This window comes from Rhinolophus sinicus, chromosome 16 (genome assembly GCF_057876585.1).
Source record: "Rhinolophus sinicus isolate RSI-liver-muscle chromosome 16, RSI-T2T, whole genome shotgun sequence".
Taxonomy (NCBI): Eukaryota; Metazoa; Chordata; class Mammalia; order Chiroptera; family Rhinolophidae; genus Rhinolophus; species Rhinolophus sinicus.
In genome coordinates this window covers 94521537-94537241 of record NC_142516.1, presented here as the reverse complement: position 1 = coordinate 94537241, position 15705 = coordinate 94521537, and the positions used below count along the sequence as shown (strand labels likewise).

At 39.8% G+C, this 15705-nt stretch overlaps 1 protein-coding gene across 7 annotated transcripts in view; it reads left to right on the top strand.

Annotated features, from left to right (window-relative positions):
* Positions 1-3556: 3556 nt before the first annotated feature.
* Positions 3557-15705, top strand: part of CDK8 (cyclin dependent kinase 8) — a 101543-nt gene continuing 89394 nt past the window's right edge. For 4 of the 7 annotated variants that reach the window (XM_019736572.3, XM_074330052.2, XM_074330051.2 and 1 more), the window contains exon 1: positions 3783-4432. In XM_019736572.3, the coding sequence (XP_019592131.1) occupies positions 4305-4432 (128 nt within the window). In that variant the 5' untranslated portion in view covers positions 3783-4304. Of the gene's footprint in view, positions 4433-15705 lie in introns of all 7 variants that reach the window. The other 3 variants (XM_019736571.3, XM_019736573.3, XM_074330053.2) reach the window with 3 other exon arrangements.

Sequence of the window (15705 nt, the reverse complement as noted above, 5' to 3'; positions counted from 1 at the left end):
CTATAACACACTTTGCAGGTGATAGAATTAATTCTTGCAGTTGGTAATTTCCAAAGTTTATGTCTAGCCCTGACCTTTCGTTTGAGCTTTAGACTCCCATATCCACCTGCCCGCTAGATAAGTACACCTAAGTTTCTGAGACATCTCATGTTTGACGTGTCCAAAATGGAGCTCTTACTTTTTTCTCCTCAACTTGTTCCTCTCAAAAAGTCTTCCCCATCTCAGTAAGCATAAGTCCTTAGGAGTCATTTTGACTCCTTCTTTCTTTAGTTCACACCCAACTGATCAACAAGTCCTCTATCTATCTATCATCTATCTATCTATCTATCTTTCAATCTTTCCTAGTACAATCTATTCTTAATATAATAGGATATTCTTTTTAAAGCATAAATCATATCTAATCACTCCCCTCCTTACAACCTTCCAATGGCTTTTTATTGTCTTAAAAATAAAATCCAAGCCCCTTACTATGGTCTAAAAGGCCCTATATAATCTGCCCCCTGCCTACCTCTTTGTCTTCATGTCACACAACTTCCTCCTGCACTCATGACGTTCCTGTCACACAAGCTTCTTTCTGCTTCTTGGTTCCCAGCTTAAGGCCTTTGCACTTACAGTCCATCCGATTCACCTGGACCACTCTGCTCTCTCACTTTAGCAGGTTTCGCTAATCATCAGTCAGGTCTCTGCTGAAGCATCGTCACCTCACAGAGTCCTTGGCCATCCACCCAATCTAAAGCAACCTCCTTCCCTTCCCACTTCCCATCGCATGGCCCTGTTTCCTTCACAGTACTTGGAGCTTTCTCTCTTTTCCTGTAAGCTCTCCACCCCATCTCCCTCATCCCTCCAAATAAAGGGGCTCCATCATGTGACCCTTCTGTTGTGGCTACATGGTGTTGGTCCAGGATGGGCACCTGACCCCGCTGAACCAGAGCCCTTCCTGGAATTTTTAGAACAGAAATTGAGAAGCAGAATTTTCTCTAATGACAGGTGTGGTCTGATGTAAAATTCAGCAACTGCTAGTGGCCATGTTTCCAGTCATATGGAGGAAATGAGTCTACAAGGACAAATGACACTCACATGATGAGGGGGAGAAAAGAAATTAATTTTTGAAAGTGGTTTTTGGTTCTGGTTGCTTCTAAGGTCTAAATTATATTCTGGATGATTATAGAGTTAGTTATAGTTGAGAAACTTTTTGCATCGATATTTTCTTTGAAAACTTAAAAAAGGCTAGAGTGTCCATTGATTTAACTACTTGTTCTTGTGCCTAACACTGTACTCAGAAGTAGATGCTCAGTATGTACTTTTGATGATAAAAATGATGAGCACCGCACCTTCAGAATGGAAGGTTGGTGACTTTCCATTTAAACCTCACTCTGAGACTCAGTGAGAAAACGGAATCAAAGGTTGTAGAGACAGGAAGTGATCAACTGCGAGAAGACCCACTGGGCTTTTTACATTAATGTATCAAGATGCACTAAATCTTTTTGCATGCTCCAAAAAGTTCATGTTTAGAACAAGACTGAGGCAAGATAGTAAATGTTTTAAAATGACTCCCTCCCTGCCCCCCTTTATTATTATTAAGGTCTATTTCAACCTTTAGAGAAATCAACCCAATTAAACATATTCTAATTAAATATAACTATGCAAACGATGCGTTGGGCACTGTAGGAGATGCAGAGAGGAATCAATCATTAAGGGGTTTATTAAAGGACAGATGTTTTTAAGTGTGTAAAATACATGACTAAAATACAACGTAGTGGTGATGTTTCTATGTAAGTTATGCATAAAATGCAAGGGCACCAGGGATGGAGTTCATGGTAAAGAAAGGTCATATTCAGTTGTAAGAGCCAGGACTTCATGACCAAGTTAGGCTGTACCTTGGAGGATGGTAGGACTGTAAAGGTCAGAGATGGCATGAGGAAGCATCCAGCCTTTGAGAACAGACAAAGGCATATTTGGCCATGGCTATGAAGGACAATGTACAGCAAAGGAAAGTCTGAACTCATGGGGTTGGCAGTGAAACAGTAGGATGTCTGTCTACTAACATTGCTATTTGCAGGAATGGCATGGCATGATATGTTGTTTCAGAAATTTCAAGTTTGACATGATAGTAGAATACTTCCTTAGGCTGACCAGGAGGAAGATGAAAGATGGAGCTGGTGTTTGGAGGGGCATGTTAGACTTAGGATGTAAATAAAACCACATTTTATGAAAAGAGGCATGAACATTATTTGTGCATTGTTTGGAACATGGACCAATATGGGTCATAAACTCTACAATGTCACTGGCAGTCATCATGGAGCAAAGAGACATGTGATATCAGCATGATCTGAGGTTGAATATCAAACTGAAATGACAGTTCCATGTCCCTGATATATCAATTCATTCAAACAACAATTAAATCTGAAGCCTCATCCCTTTGATCTATGGGAAGTCCATTCTAAAAACAGGTTCCATTCCTCAAGTTTTCAGAATACTAACACATGCTATGAGTCCTTCCTAGCTCATTGCTTTGGCTCTGCAGGCCACTTCTTACCTTTTATAACTGAATTTCTGGCTGCTGCTCTTCCCTTTACTCATGCAAGTATGGACACGGGCTCCTCAGGTAAGACCAGGGTGATAGCTGGGGATAACAGAAGGAAATTACTGCACAGAACAGAAAAACCTAAAACTGGATATTAGATATTATTGCTCCTAACACATTAGCCAAGCTCCCCTGCAAGGGTCCTTAGCTGCCCATCCTGATGCTGTGTTGAGGGACCAGCTTACCTCACACCATCAGAATCCACCAAACTGGAGTCCAGACCCCTAACTCCCACCCTAGCTTTCTGTTCCTGGTTCAAGGGCGGCTTCCGTTCCTGGCCCAGAATTACTAACAGTAAGAGCACTGTTAGTTAGTTTGACTATAGTAATCATTTTACTATGTATATGTATATCAAAACATCGTGCTATGCATCTTGAATCTATACAATTTTTATTTAAATAAACACTCAACTTCTTCAAGGAGAATTCTTACCTTCACCCACAGAGTGGATCGAGTCAAAACAGTAGTCAAAAGTACATTATAAGAAGTCTGTAAACTTCAGTGTTTGGGAATGTCATATGCAGGTGGTAGAGAAGACGGGTGATGGGGGCTGGCACACACAGTGCAGAGCCAAGCCCAGGTCCATGGTTCTTCACAACTTTTCCTCCAGTGTGGTGCCTTAGTTTCTTAAGATCTATGAGTAAATACATGGACCAAAAAAAAAAAAAAAAAAAAAAAAGACACATCACTCAAGATGTGTCCTTTAATACCTGAAGTTCAGAAGTGGCACAAAATGTGATGTCAATAGAAACTAGCCTCCCTCACACGTGAATTTCTTTGGTTAAGTTTACGGCCCAAATCAGACACTAACGATATCGCTGCTAAAAATAATTTTTCCTAAGTGATTGAAACTCATCTCACTTTGGACTACTAATTCCATCATGCAATGCTCCCCATGTACCCACTGTATGGGGTGGAGTCGTAGAAGGGGCGGCAACAGCGGCGGCTAGTGCATTCTGGGCATTGTAGTCTGGGGCCCTGGCCGCCGTCGGGACGGTCCACGTGGTGAGTTTGGCAGCAGCTTTGGGCAGCGGCTACCCGGCTCCCTTCACACTGTCCTGCGGGTGCCGGCCCCGGCGGGGACAGACAACCGCTGCGGAGCGGGCTGGAGGGAGGGCCGGAGGTAGCCCGAGCCTTCGCGACGTTTTTGCGACAGCCGCGGCCGTGTTCCGCGATTCCCCTCCCTCCTCCTCTCTCTGAGGAGGTACCGGCTGTTGTGCGCGGCTGCCTTTCTGTTTGAGTGTATGGGAGAGTGAGTGAGTGAGTGAGTGAGTGTGAGCGTGTGTGTGAGAGAGGGTGAGGCGTGAGTGCGCGTTTGAGAGGACGAGAGCCCGCCGTGGCCGCCCCGCCGCTCCCCGCAGCGGGAGCAGAACGCGCGGCCGGAGAGAGCAGAAGAGCCGGCGCCCCGGGAGTCCGCGGGGACAAGGGCAGAGACACCCGCTCCCCACCCCCAGCCCTCGTCCCTCTGCTCTCCTGCGCCCGGGGGAACCTCCCCGTCCCACCCCACCCTCTGCCGGCCTCTGCCCCGCTGCCTCCCTGGATGTCCCCGGCGCTCTCGCGGGGCCTCCTCCTGCTCTTGCCGCATCGGTCGGGCTGGTGCTGCGGCCGCCGGGTGTAGAGCGGGCGGGTTCCCGGGGGCTGCGGCTGCCGGTGCTTCCCGGGTCCCCACCCCTGTGCCCCGGCCCCCTGACCCAGCTCCCCGGCCTCGGAGGCTGTGACAATGGACTATGACTTTAAAGTGAAGCTGAGCAGCGAGCGGGAGCGGGTCGAGGACCTGTTTGAATACGAGGGCTGCAAAGTTGGCCGAGGCACTTATGGTCACGTCTACAAAGCCAAGAGGAAAGATGGGTGAGTGTTTGTGTCTGTGCCGGTGTCCGCGCTGGGCGGCGCTCCCGCAGGCCCAGGCAGGTAGCCGGGAGGGAGCGCGGAGCGCTGGAGTGCGGGTCTCCCACTTCCTAGACACCCGCATCTGTCCCCGCCAGCCTGGTTTGGAGAGGAAGTGGTGGACGAAGGAGCCAAACCCGCACGAAACCCTGCGTGCTGCTGCCTCTGTTCTACTTTGGTGGCTCATAGGGAAAAGCAGCCTCTACCCACGGGCTGTATACTTTTCAAGGGTTTCGGTACCAGATTTTAAAAAATAAATTCGTTATAAAATGTCAGTTTAAATGATTGTGGGGGGTGGGGAGGTGTCGATTTATTATGGTAACCTGGGGATTTCCTCACCCGCTTCTGGAGTGACATCCATAAGTCTGGAAGGGAAGCTGTGATCCTTTCCTCCACCAGTTTGTGATTGATTTTTTTTTTTTTTTTTAAATAAAATCCGGATTTTATTTGGGGGAAGAGAGCAGCCGGTAAATCCGGTTCTGAAGAGTTCCTCTGTGATCAGCTGCAACATAAATGTAGCAATTGCTATTTAGATACCATTAGCTGTGGGTTTTACATAGAACAATGGGGGTTGGTGTAGGGTGGGTGGTGGGGAAAAAGGCCAGTGACACACAGGGGTTATCTTGTTCAGGCCGTTCCCCCCAAATTTAGCAGCTGGCAGTGAACTTTAAATAGGCTCTTTGCTTTAAAGATTCTCCCCTAGAAATAATTAAGTCTATGACTGGTAATGCTCCCAATTTAGTTTCTGAAACAGGCAAGTGAAGTGTTCATTTTTCCTTTGTCAGTAGATGAATGTCTTGTAATATTGACAAAAGAGAAGGCAATTCTTAGTTGAGGAGAAAAATATATTTAATTAAGTCCTTGTTTTCCTCTTGTAAAAATGGATGTTGTCGCTGTTGCCTTAGACACTATAGAAAATTGCTGGAAAGACAATACCAGAGCTTATTATATAATCTTTAGATTTTATTATAAACAAAGTAGCTTTACTTGAACATCACTGTTAGTTTGGTTAGCTGCTGTTTAACAATTAAAATAATTGTTTTTTCCCCCCAAAATTAGCTAGGAGGGTATGTTTAGAACTATATGAGCACTAAAAAATGAAACCATTCATAAAGCTGAAATAAGTTACCAACGGGGTGGGAGGGAAGCCATATTTATAACTACTTTAGTATTCTGGATATTGGAAAGGAAGTGTATATCAACATTTTTCTTAGATTTACGGAGATACCTTTCAAAAAAACTTAAAATGGACTCTAAGAGTAAAATACTAATTCTAATTAATTTGGAATGTGCATTTCAGTGCTTACATGCAGCAGTAAAGCAGTACAGATATCTGCAAAAGGTAGGGATTTGCAAACTTGATACTCTGGGTGCTGCATGTATTGAAAAGTACTTTTTAGCAGAAGGGGTAGTCTGGTGACATTTGAGACATCAACGTCTGGAGATGGTGTTGACTCTTTTTTAATTATATTTCTCGTTGAAGTATTACTCTGTAATAACATATTTTAAAAATTGTCCTTGTTAACTTCCCATACAGTATTTTTCAAGCCTTAAACCATTTTCCCATCCCCCAATGTTATGTAATTTGGGGTATATTCATCAAGTCCCCAATCCCATGAGATTAGATATTGCAATACATTTTTGACCAGTCTGTCATCTGTTTTATAAAATTCTGGTGACTTTAAATTACTTTTAATCTCTTTGAGAGAAGCCAGTTCTGTTTTCATAAATTTTTCATAAATTTAAGATAATAAAATATGTAAATTTTATTAACTTTGATTTTTAATTTAAGAACTGTGATATTGCATATTGGCAAGAGGTACTTTTAACCACATTATATGTCTCATGGTCAGATTTTAATTTAGGCCAAGAATAATTTTAGAAGAATTATATAATTTAAAAATAGCTGAATGTATAGTATATGAACATTTCTTGGTCATCTGTGATAGCCGAAGAGTAGCACTGCATTTTGGGGGAAAAAAACAACTTTTTGTTAATAATTATTTGGGCTTGTTTTCCTGCAACCCTTAATGATTTTGTTTATCGCATAAACTTTTTTAAAAAATGTATCAAATGTCAAGAGAGTTTTAAAATTACTTAAAAACAGTTTTGTTTTCCAGAGGGAATATTTCTTGGTTTAGCCTCTTTTTTTTATAACCTAACTCTGGTAAAATACTGCATTGTATTTATGAGGTTCTTTTGATCTTATGTCAGTGAAATGTAATTTAATGCATTTTAGTCCTGGTAAAATAAATTTTGTGGCTGTTTAATCTTTTATAAAAAGATGATGATCAAATAATTTGTTTCTAGTATTGATTTGCTTTCAAATTAAATTATATATTATGTAACTGAAATTTCAGAGTATTCTAGGAACTCAGACAGTAGCACCTTCAAAAAGAACCCTGAGATTTACAGTAAAATGAAATGTTTTGTTTAGACGTATTTGATTATTAAAATGAATGTATGTATATGTATCCTGTCAGTTGTGCAGCGAGCATCACAGAACATGAATAATTAGTAAAAAAAAATTTAGAACAGAGGAGTTAGCTTCTGAAATAATTAAATTTTAGGAAATAAACAATTCAAAAGGTCATTTCTTTGAGTTGCAGAATTAATAATACTATTTTGCTAGTATACTACACTTAAGATAAACTCAGCATTTTAGGAATGTGGAGGAGAGGGAAATACTTTATTTGAGGCATGATTACATATGTGGAAATAGGGCCTTTTATAATTGTGTTAATTTCAGATTCTAATAGAGTTAATAAATGGACAATAAATTTTGGGAATAATTTTCTCTGTCATCATAAATGAGATGGAGAGTGTCTTTGTGTCTGAACACCAAAAGGTACTTAGTGAGAAGCAGAGGGATTCATTTTCTTTCTGAGTCAGTTGCATTTCCTCTTTGCAGAATTTAGGCAGCCAAACTCATTTTGTTCCAAAGAATGGAAAACTGAGAAAGCAGAAAACAATTTGGTTTTTAAATTCTAAAGTCACATTTATAGGCACTGGACATTTTGTAGAATTTAAAAATCAACTTGGAATAAGAGCTTGATCTCCCAAAAAGAAAAGTAAAAGGAGTTTTCTTGAATAGGATTCTTAGACACCTATATCAATGTTCAGAAGAACAGATAATATATAATTGGGTGTATGTGTGTTTTAAATATATAGAAAACTTTTATTGGGGCACTTTTGTTAAAAATCCAGAGGTTAGTAGGCAGTGATAATGATAATGATGCTAAATTATTGAGTAAGTACTAAGCCTTGGGTGGAGTGCTTTACCATCATCATCTATTTAATCCTCATAAATACCATATCAAGCCAGTTCTGTTTTTCCTAAACACTTGCAGGTGAGGAAACTGAGGCTTAGTAAAGGTTAAGCAAATTTGTCCATGGTCACATGACTAATTAAATGTCAGAACTGGAATTAGAGGATCACAAGCAGGTCTTTAGAGCCCATGCTCTTAACCATTGTGCTTCTTATAATTAATACATAAAAAAAATATCAACATAGACATTGAGATTTGGTTTTCAGTGGGTCATTCAGAAAACGTGAATGCCTTATCGAAGGACTAGTCTTTTCAGTTAACTGGTACACTTGTTTTAGTACATTTCTGAACAGTGGGGTGTTTTTCAAGTACCACAAAAGTATGTATGTAGATATGTGGGTGGTATGTGTGCACACACATATATATATGTTTACAGATACACACACGTGTGTGTGTGTGTGTGTAGGACCAAACTCTAATAAGGCATGTTAAGATATGAAAGTTCTTTGTCTAGTGGAAATAGCTCTAATTTGGAGAGACTGGAGGCCTGAGTTTGAGTTCACACTCTGCCTCTGATTACCAGTATGACCTTGGGCAAGTCATTTGCCCCTGTAGATCTTGGTTTCCTTATTTGTAAGATTAGGGGGGTTGAGTTGATAATTTTTAGGGTTTTTTCCTAGTATTATGATTTAAGGAAGTCAAAGTTGTGAATATAAAATGTAATACTTTTACATGATTATTCTTTTTGTTTGTTTGAAAAATTCACTTCAAATGTGGTTACCCAACCTTTTTTTTTTTAAGTTTATTGGGGTGACAATTGTTAGTAAAATTACATAGATTTCAGGTATACAATTCTATATTACATCATCTATAAATCCCATTGTGTGTTCACCACCCAGAGTCAGTTCTCCTTCCATCACCATATATTTGACTTTTACATGATTATTGAACAAAAACTTGAGACCGAGGTGCACTTCCGTATTTCTTAGTCTCATGCTTTAGCAAAGTGAGTTCTCATTAACTACCAAAAAGAAGTTAGGTAACTCACAAAGATTCATCAGCTACTGTACCTAACATGTCTTGTACTACCTTAACATTTCTTCATGTTTATCTCCTAAGATGTTGGGATTTATGGACCAGTGCCTGCTCCCACTCCTGTGAACCATTCATTTGGAGGCTCGCACAAGTGACTTTTCTGATTCAGTCTGAATTGGAGCTTTCATTCAGTTTTAGTGCCTTAACTATGATCAGAACTTGGTTGGAACCCTTTATTTCCCCAAAGGGTTCTAATAGTTTTTCTCCTAAATAGTTGTGAACCCTGTATTTAAGTTCACTTTGATTGAAATATGTCTTTAGATGTCAAAAATGCCAAATACAACATGTAATAATCCCCATCACTGGGGATTTGTATGCCCAATAGTGAGTATTCTTTACAACCTTTAAAAAATGTGATGCAAACGGACAAGCAGAGTATTTACCTTGCACTCCTTATCTACTGCCAGTTGAATTTATTATCTGCCTTGGGTATCAGTGCATTCGGATCCACTGTTGAGTCTACTTAGAGGTTTCATGCTTAGATCCCATTTTCTTACTAGCAAGACTGGCAAATTAAATTTGTTCCTGTGGGATTTATTTATTTGATTAGTACTTTTACTGTTTCTTCCAACATTTGGAGAAATCCATTCAACAAATATTTATTGGACCCTTCTATGTGCCAAGCACTGTCCAAGGTATTAGGAATGCAATGATGAATAAAATATGCCATTATTTGAGGATTTATCTACTGGGGAAACAAACATGTAAATCAGTTAAAACAATATAATACAATACAATATAATACAATACAACATAATATAATCTGTAATAATTAATACAAGATGCTTTGGAACACAGAGATGGATACTCCCAACTGCTTAGGGTTTTCAGGGAAAGCCTCTCAAGGATGACAAAATTTTGTTTGACTCTTAGAAGACGGGGAGAATCTCATCAGAAAGGGCACTTCAAGAGGAATGGGACAAAGAGGGGTGCTTTATAGCAAATATTGTGGGATTGAATGTTTTCTTCCCACACCTTTCCTCCCCACTCTTTTCCTTCCCACTCCTTTCCCCTTGCTGGCATTTTTTAGCTCCCGCTGTATGTGTAGTATATATATATACTACAAGTGTTCCCTTGTACCCATTGGTCATGATGAGGTCTGTTATTTAACAATGGGGATACATTTACAAGCATGCACTCAACACCTTGATTGTCTGGGTGGCAGTTTTCCATCACAAGAATGTTGGTGAATCAGAATACATCCAAGCAGCCTCTGAAATCCCGCTGTCTGGCCTCAGACATGTAACACTGCCGTGGCAGAACGCCGTTTTGATTGGGGCTCTGGGTAACAGATGATTCTGCTTTGGCCTCACCTACGTGAAGAGTAGGAGCCAGACCAGACTCTTCTGTGCTGCTGCGATGGTGCTGGCAACAGATTGGAGGGGGGATTTCTCTTGGTGGGACTCTCTGATATGTGAATACACGGGAGGTAGGGAAATGGCTTCTGGCGCACTGGATTTCAGCTAGGAAAATAGAAACCATGACAAATTATTATAAATTCCTGTAGGCCATTTGCAAACTTAAGTACTTTTTCAAAAATTATTTCTCTGGGAAAATGTGTTCGGAGTTGTGATATACAAACGTTTGCAATGTGATCCGTATGTAAGTTGGGAACTGTCTGTGCCAATCAGTGTTGATAAATATGTATATACCCTGTGGCTGGTGTCATCTTTCTTGTCTTTTATTGTTGAATCCAATCCTCATTGTCTCTTTATTCTGTTTTATTCTTTTTCTGTCCTTAGCTGCGTCTAGAGAATGAAACTCCTACTGTCCTTTCCTCCTTCAGAAAAGTTTGTAAATCCTTTCCTTCACTCCATCTTAGGTGGGCCTTGGTCATCTCTTTGTTACTTAGAACCTACTGTGATATTTTTTGTCCTTAGATATCTATTGTCGCCTCAAGGCAGGTCTTGATGTTGTCACTAAAAAGTGACCTGTTGTTTTGATCTCGAGGCTTGAAGACCCTTTAATATAGTGATTCTCAAGCTTCTTTAATATCGTTATTGTCAAAGTCACAAAACCAGCTCCTGCCGTACTCAGCTTCCTTTACTGATGGGGCTGCCGTGTGCCGCGGACGTGTCATGGCACAGCCAGAACGCTGCGACCCCCTTTCAAATTGAGATATGTCACAAACCATAAAACTCATTCTTTTACAGTGTGCAGGCCCCTGGTTTTTCATATATTCAAAGGCTGTGCAACCATTACCACTATCCTATTCCAGAACAGTTTTATTTCCCACAAAAAGAAACTTTATACCCATCACTAGTCATTCCTCATTCCCCCTCTTCGTAGCTCCTAGCAACCGCTAATCTACTTCCTGTCTCTGTGGATTTGCCTGTTCTGGACATTTCCTATAAATGGAATCATACACTGTGTGGCCTTTTGTGTCTTTACTTAGCATAATGTTTTCAGGGTTCATCCGTGTTGTGCATGTATCAGCATTCATTCTTTTTTTTATGGTTGAAATAATATTGCCTTGTATGGATAGACCCTATTTTTTTATCCATTCATCAGTTGGTGGACATTTGGATTGTTTCTACTTTTTGGCTCTTATGAATAATGCTGCTGTGAACCTTCCTGTGCGAGTCGTTATGTGCATATATGTTTTCATTTCTTCTGGGCGTATACCCAGGTATTAAATTGCTGGGTCAGAGGGTGACTCTTACGTTTAGCTTCTTAAGAAATTGCCAAACTTTTTCTAAGTGGCTGAGAACCACTTTTGAGTGGCTTTACCTTGACTTTGGTTTAGGACCAAGATGTTTGTGCATCCTTCGTCTGTAAGACCCGACTAGCCTGCCTTATGCCCAGGACGGTGTTCATTTCACACTCTAGTCTATCCTAGTGATTCTGAAATACAGATTGATACAACTACTCGTGCATCAAATCAGACCACCATTCTCAACCTTTTCCCAGGCAGCCTCTCGTGCTAGGAACATTTTTATCCTCAGCTGACATAGGTTCTAACATTTAACTCCAGAAATCTTAACTATTATACTTTATCTTAACATACAACTCTGACAATTCCCTCGTCACTCATCACCCCACAAAACATAGTCCTTCGTAGATGTGTTATGTAACTACCTCAGTGTATATGTGGTTAATGTTTATATGTCCTTTGGGTCTTTCTGGTGAATGTTTATGGGATAGGTATTATAGATTTCTTCTAGGGTAGTAATTGTGTTCCCCTCCGTTCCTGGCACGTTGCCACGTGTTGACAGGTATTTAGTACTTTTTTTATTTTTGGTGTTCCTAAAATTTGTATTTGAAAGTCTTCCTTTTAAACTTGCTAAAATTAAAAACTTGAGCATTTTATAGGAGAAGAGAAAAGCAGCACCTCGTGGAAATAACCAGAGAAGGAAAGTTTGATGGGCTGGCTCTATTGATACCAGGTGCAAAACCAAAAGCCAGAGGCAGAGGCAAGTTTTGTTAATTGGCTGAACCAGATAGAAGGCCCAGATATTTGAAAAATTGAGCCACTATAAAGAATAAAGTATTTTTTGAAATGTATCTTGTAAATGAATCAGTTTAAATGGGAATCAAACTATATTTCTCAACTTAAGGAAAATATAGTTTCTGAACCAGAGTTGGCATCTGATTTTGTTTAAATGCATGATTGTTTCATATTTGAAGTTTACTTTTGTTATACGAGTAAAAAATTATTTAGGTTAACTACTACTCAAGTTAACTCAGTTACTCATCTCTCTAGACAAACTCTTTAAAATCTATAACTCTATGATAGCCTATGAATTCTAACAAATAATCACCCTATGGAGAAGAATTCTTTGCATCGTGATGCAAAGCCCACGCTGGGTATTTCTATACACCTGCATTTATAGGTTGTCTAGAGAACTAAAGGGATCACAAAAATCCAAAACTTGTCCATTCTTGGTATTATGGTTTATGTTAAATAAGTCATATTTTGGGGGAAAGAGGAGGCATATATTGAAAAATTATTGTTATAAGGCTTCTGTTTTATGGAAGGCCAATAAGTCATGTGAAAATTTAAGTTTATTTAGAATAGATAAATTTGTTTGGATTTTTTTTTTCACTTATGAAAGAATCTCTTTAAGTATGTGAACTTGCCTTGTGAATTTATCGTGTGACTCAGTTTATAAGAAGTTCCGTTTGTATACAATTTCCAAGAAAATGTCAAGCACAAAGTAAGACATACTTGTAATTTGTTTTCTAATGCTGACTTAACATTGAAGTTTCTTTTAAATGTAAAATTAAATCATTTAGATATTTGACATTTCATTATAGTTTCATTTTTAGCTGTAGTTGTTTTTGGTAACTTTGTATATCTGTAATTCATTTGATAGCTATTTCCCAAATGTCTGTAATATGCCAGTTTCTGTTCCAGACACAGGTGACTGAGCAGTGAGCAGCCCCTTAGGGAACGTCAGACTTTTGAGTAAACAGGTACTTACAATATTGTGGGATAGGGCTGCGATAGGGAAATTGGAGGTGGCTGTGGTGGTACCTCATCTGCTTTTGGGGGCCCAAGGCTGATATTTCAGTTGTGACTTGAAAGATAATTAGAAGGTACGCAGGTGAATAGGCAGTAAATAAGAGCGAGTGGGGTTGTAGTGCAAGACTTATAGTGCAGGCTAGACGGGTAGCATTTGGTTCCGGAGTTTCTTTACACAGTATAGGAAGGGGTACAATCAGGTTGAAAGGGGAGTACAGTAGGGGTTGGATTATGGGTAGAAAACAGATGTTAATCTGAGGTCATTTGGGGAGCTTGTATGTTGTAGGGGAGAGTAAGGCTCTTCCCAGCACCCATTGGAGCTGCCACGAGAAGCGTTTACAGAGATTGGAAGGAAAGATGCTATGGTGAGCGGATTGCCAGAAAGAATTTCCTTGCCAGATCTTAGAGGGGAATAAGGGGTGTGGCGAGAGGTAGAAAAAGTAAAGTTGGGAAGTAAGTGGGGTCTTGTAAATCGTGCTCTGGGCTTCGTCCTTTATTCTGAAGATAGTGTGGACCATTTGTGGATTTACAAAGGTAGCATCAAGTTGATGAATCATCTGAAAATATTGCTTGGCAGTACAATGAGAATGGCTCTAGGAACTGCAGTTAGCAGAACGTAATAGTCATCCAGGTGAGAGGTGCTGGGGGCTGGAATTAGGGAAGTGACGGGGGAGGGTAGGACTTGCTGAATTATTGAATGTGAGAGAGGAAGAAGTGAGAAGAACCAAGAGTGATGCCGAGGTTTCCGGCTTGAGAAGCAGGACATTGCCATTCACATCGCGAGCCAAAGCAGGAAGGGGAGCAAGTTTAAGGGGGACGATGACAAACGGAGGTTTAATATACTGAAGTTTAGTTGCCTGTGAAACATCTAGAAGAAACGTCCCTTGGGCAGATAGGTGAATCTCGTGCTCGAGAGAGAGAGCTGCATAGAGACAGATGTGGGAATTACCAAGTACTGGAAGTGGTAGCCTCGAGTGGCCTTGAAATTGCCTAAGGAGAGAGTGTAGAGAGAAAAGGACCTAAGGAGGGATGTAGAGAAAGAGCTGTCTATCCAGGAGGTCAAGAAGTTGAGTCCTGAGAAGGAGCAAACCCAGGGTCACCCCGTGTGCAACAGGAATTTGCAGTGTGCAGCTTATTGGCTGTACACAGCTGCTCGGAGAAAAAGCAGGGCCTTGTAGGTACCGTCCTAACAACCAGGGAGAGCATTTCCAGAAAGAGTGGTAGGCAGTACCATGTGCCACATGGGGCAAGGGGAATACTGAGCTCTCTGGGTTAAGTAGTGAAACAAAACAAAAATTCAGCTTAAGCATTTTTGATATGAGAGCTTAAATTATAATACACTTTGCAGATTTCATCCAAAATGTTTCGGTACTTTCATGATTAGCCTTATATTTCGGGGCCAAGTAATGAAAAACTTCACTTCCATCTTTGGTTCCCCATTGGCTCTATTTCTTACTGAAGCTAAACCTGTAGATGCTGGTTATTTATTTCTTTATTCTATGCTATTCAATATCGTTTTTATGTTTTAAAAAGAAAATAGCCTTTTTTCCCCCTGATTATGATGATACACGTTCATTGTAAAAAAAATTCGTAGTCCAGAAATGTATATAGAAACTAAAAGCTCTAACTCTGCTACTAGGAGACAATTATTTTCCTCGTTGTCTTTGCAGATTAACAATATGAATATAAGTATAGATTAATGAAATCTACAATGATCTTATATTTTTTCATTCAAGACTATTATGCATCTTTCTTGTCAGTAAATACAGCTCTAAGTTTTAATTACTGCAGGCATCACGTTATATGTATGCATGTAAATATGTACCTAGTTAACCAGTTCTCTAGTGACAGGCAAAATTTAAGTAGTTTCCAAATTTTAACCATTACAATTAGCAAAGGACCTCCTGCAAAATATGTCTGTGCTTTTCCATTGTGTCAAGTCCTTGAAGTGGAATTTCAGAGTCAAAGGTTATATACTTTCAACAACTGTATTTTTATTATAAAATAAGATTAGATTATAAAGTTAATATATTCTCATGGTAAAAAATTCAAATAGTACATAAGGGTACCCAGGAAAAATCTGTCTCCCTCTTTAGGGACAATCGTTGTCAGCAGCAGCTTGTGTGTACGCATATGAAAGCATATATGTATGTATGGTAGACTTTCCCTCAAATTTATTTTAGTGCTTTATCCATTTTGAGCAGATAATACACGCATATGGAAACAATGTAAATATACTGAGGAAAGGAAAACTTAAGTCTTCTCACTCCTATCTTCCCAGCCATTCATTTCCTCATCTCAGAGCTGTCTACTGATTTGTTTCTTGTGTATGTTTTCCAGTTTGTGGAAACAAACATCTTTTCACTTTGTTTATGATATTTTCTTTTTCTAAATTAATTATTTTAATT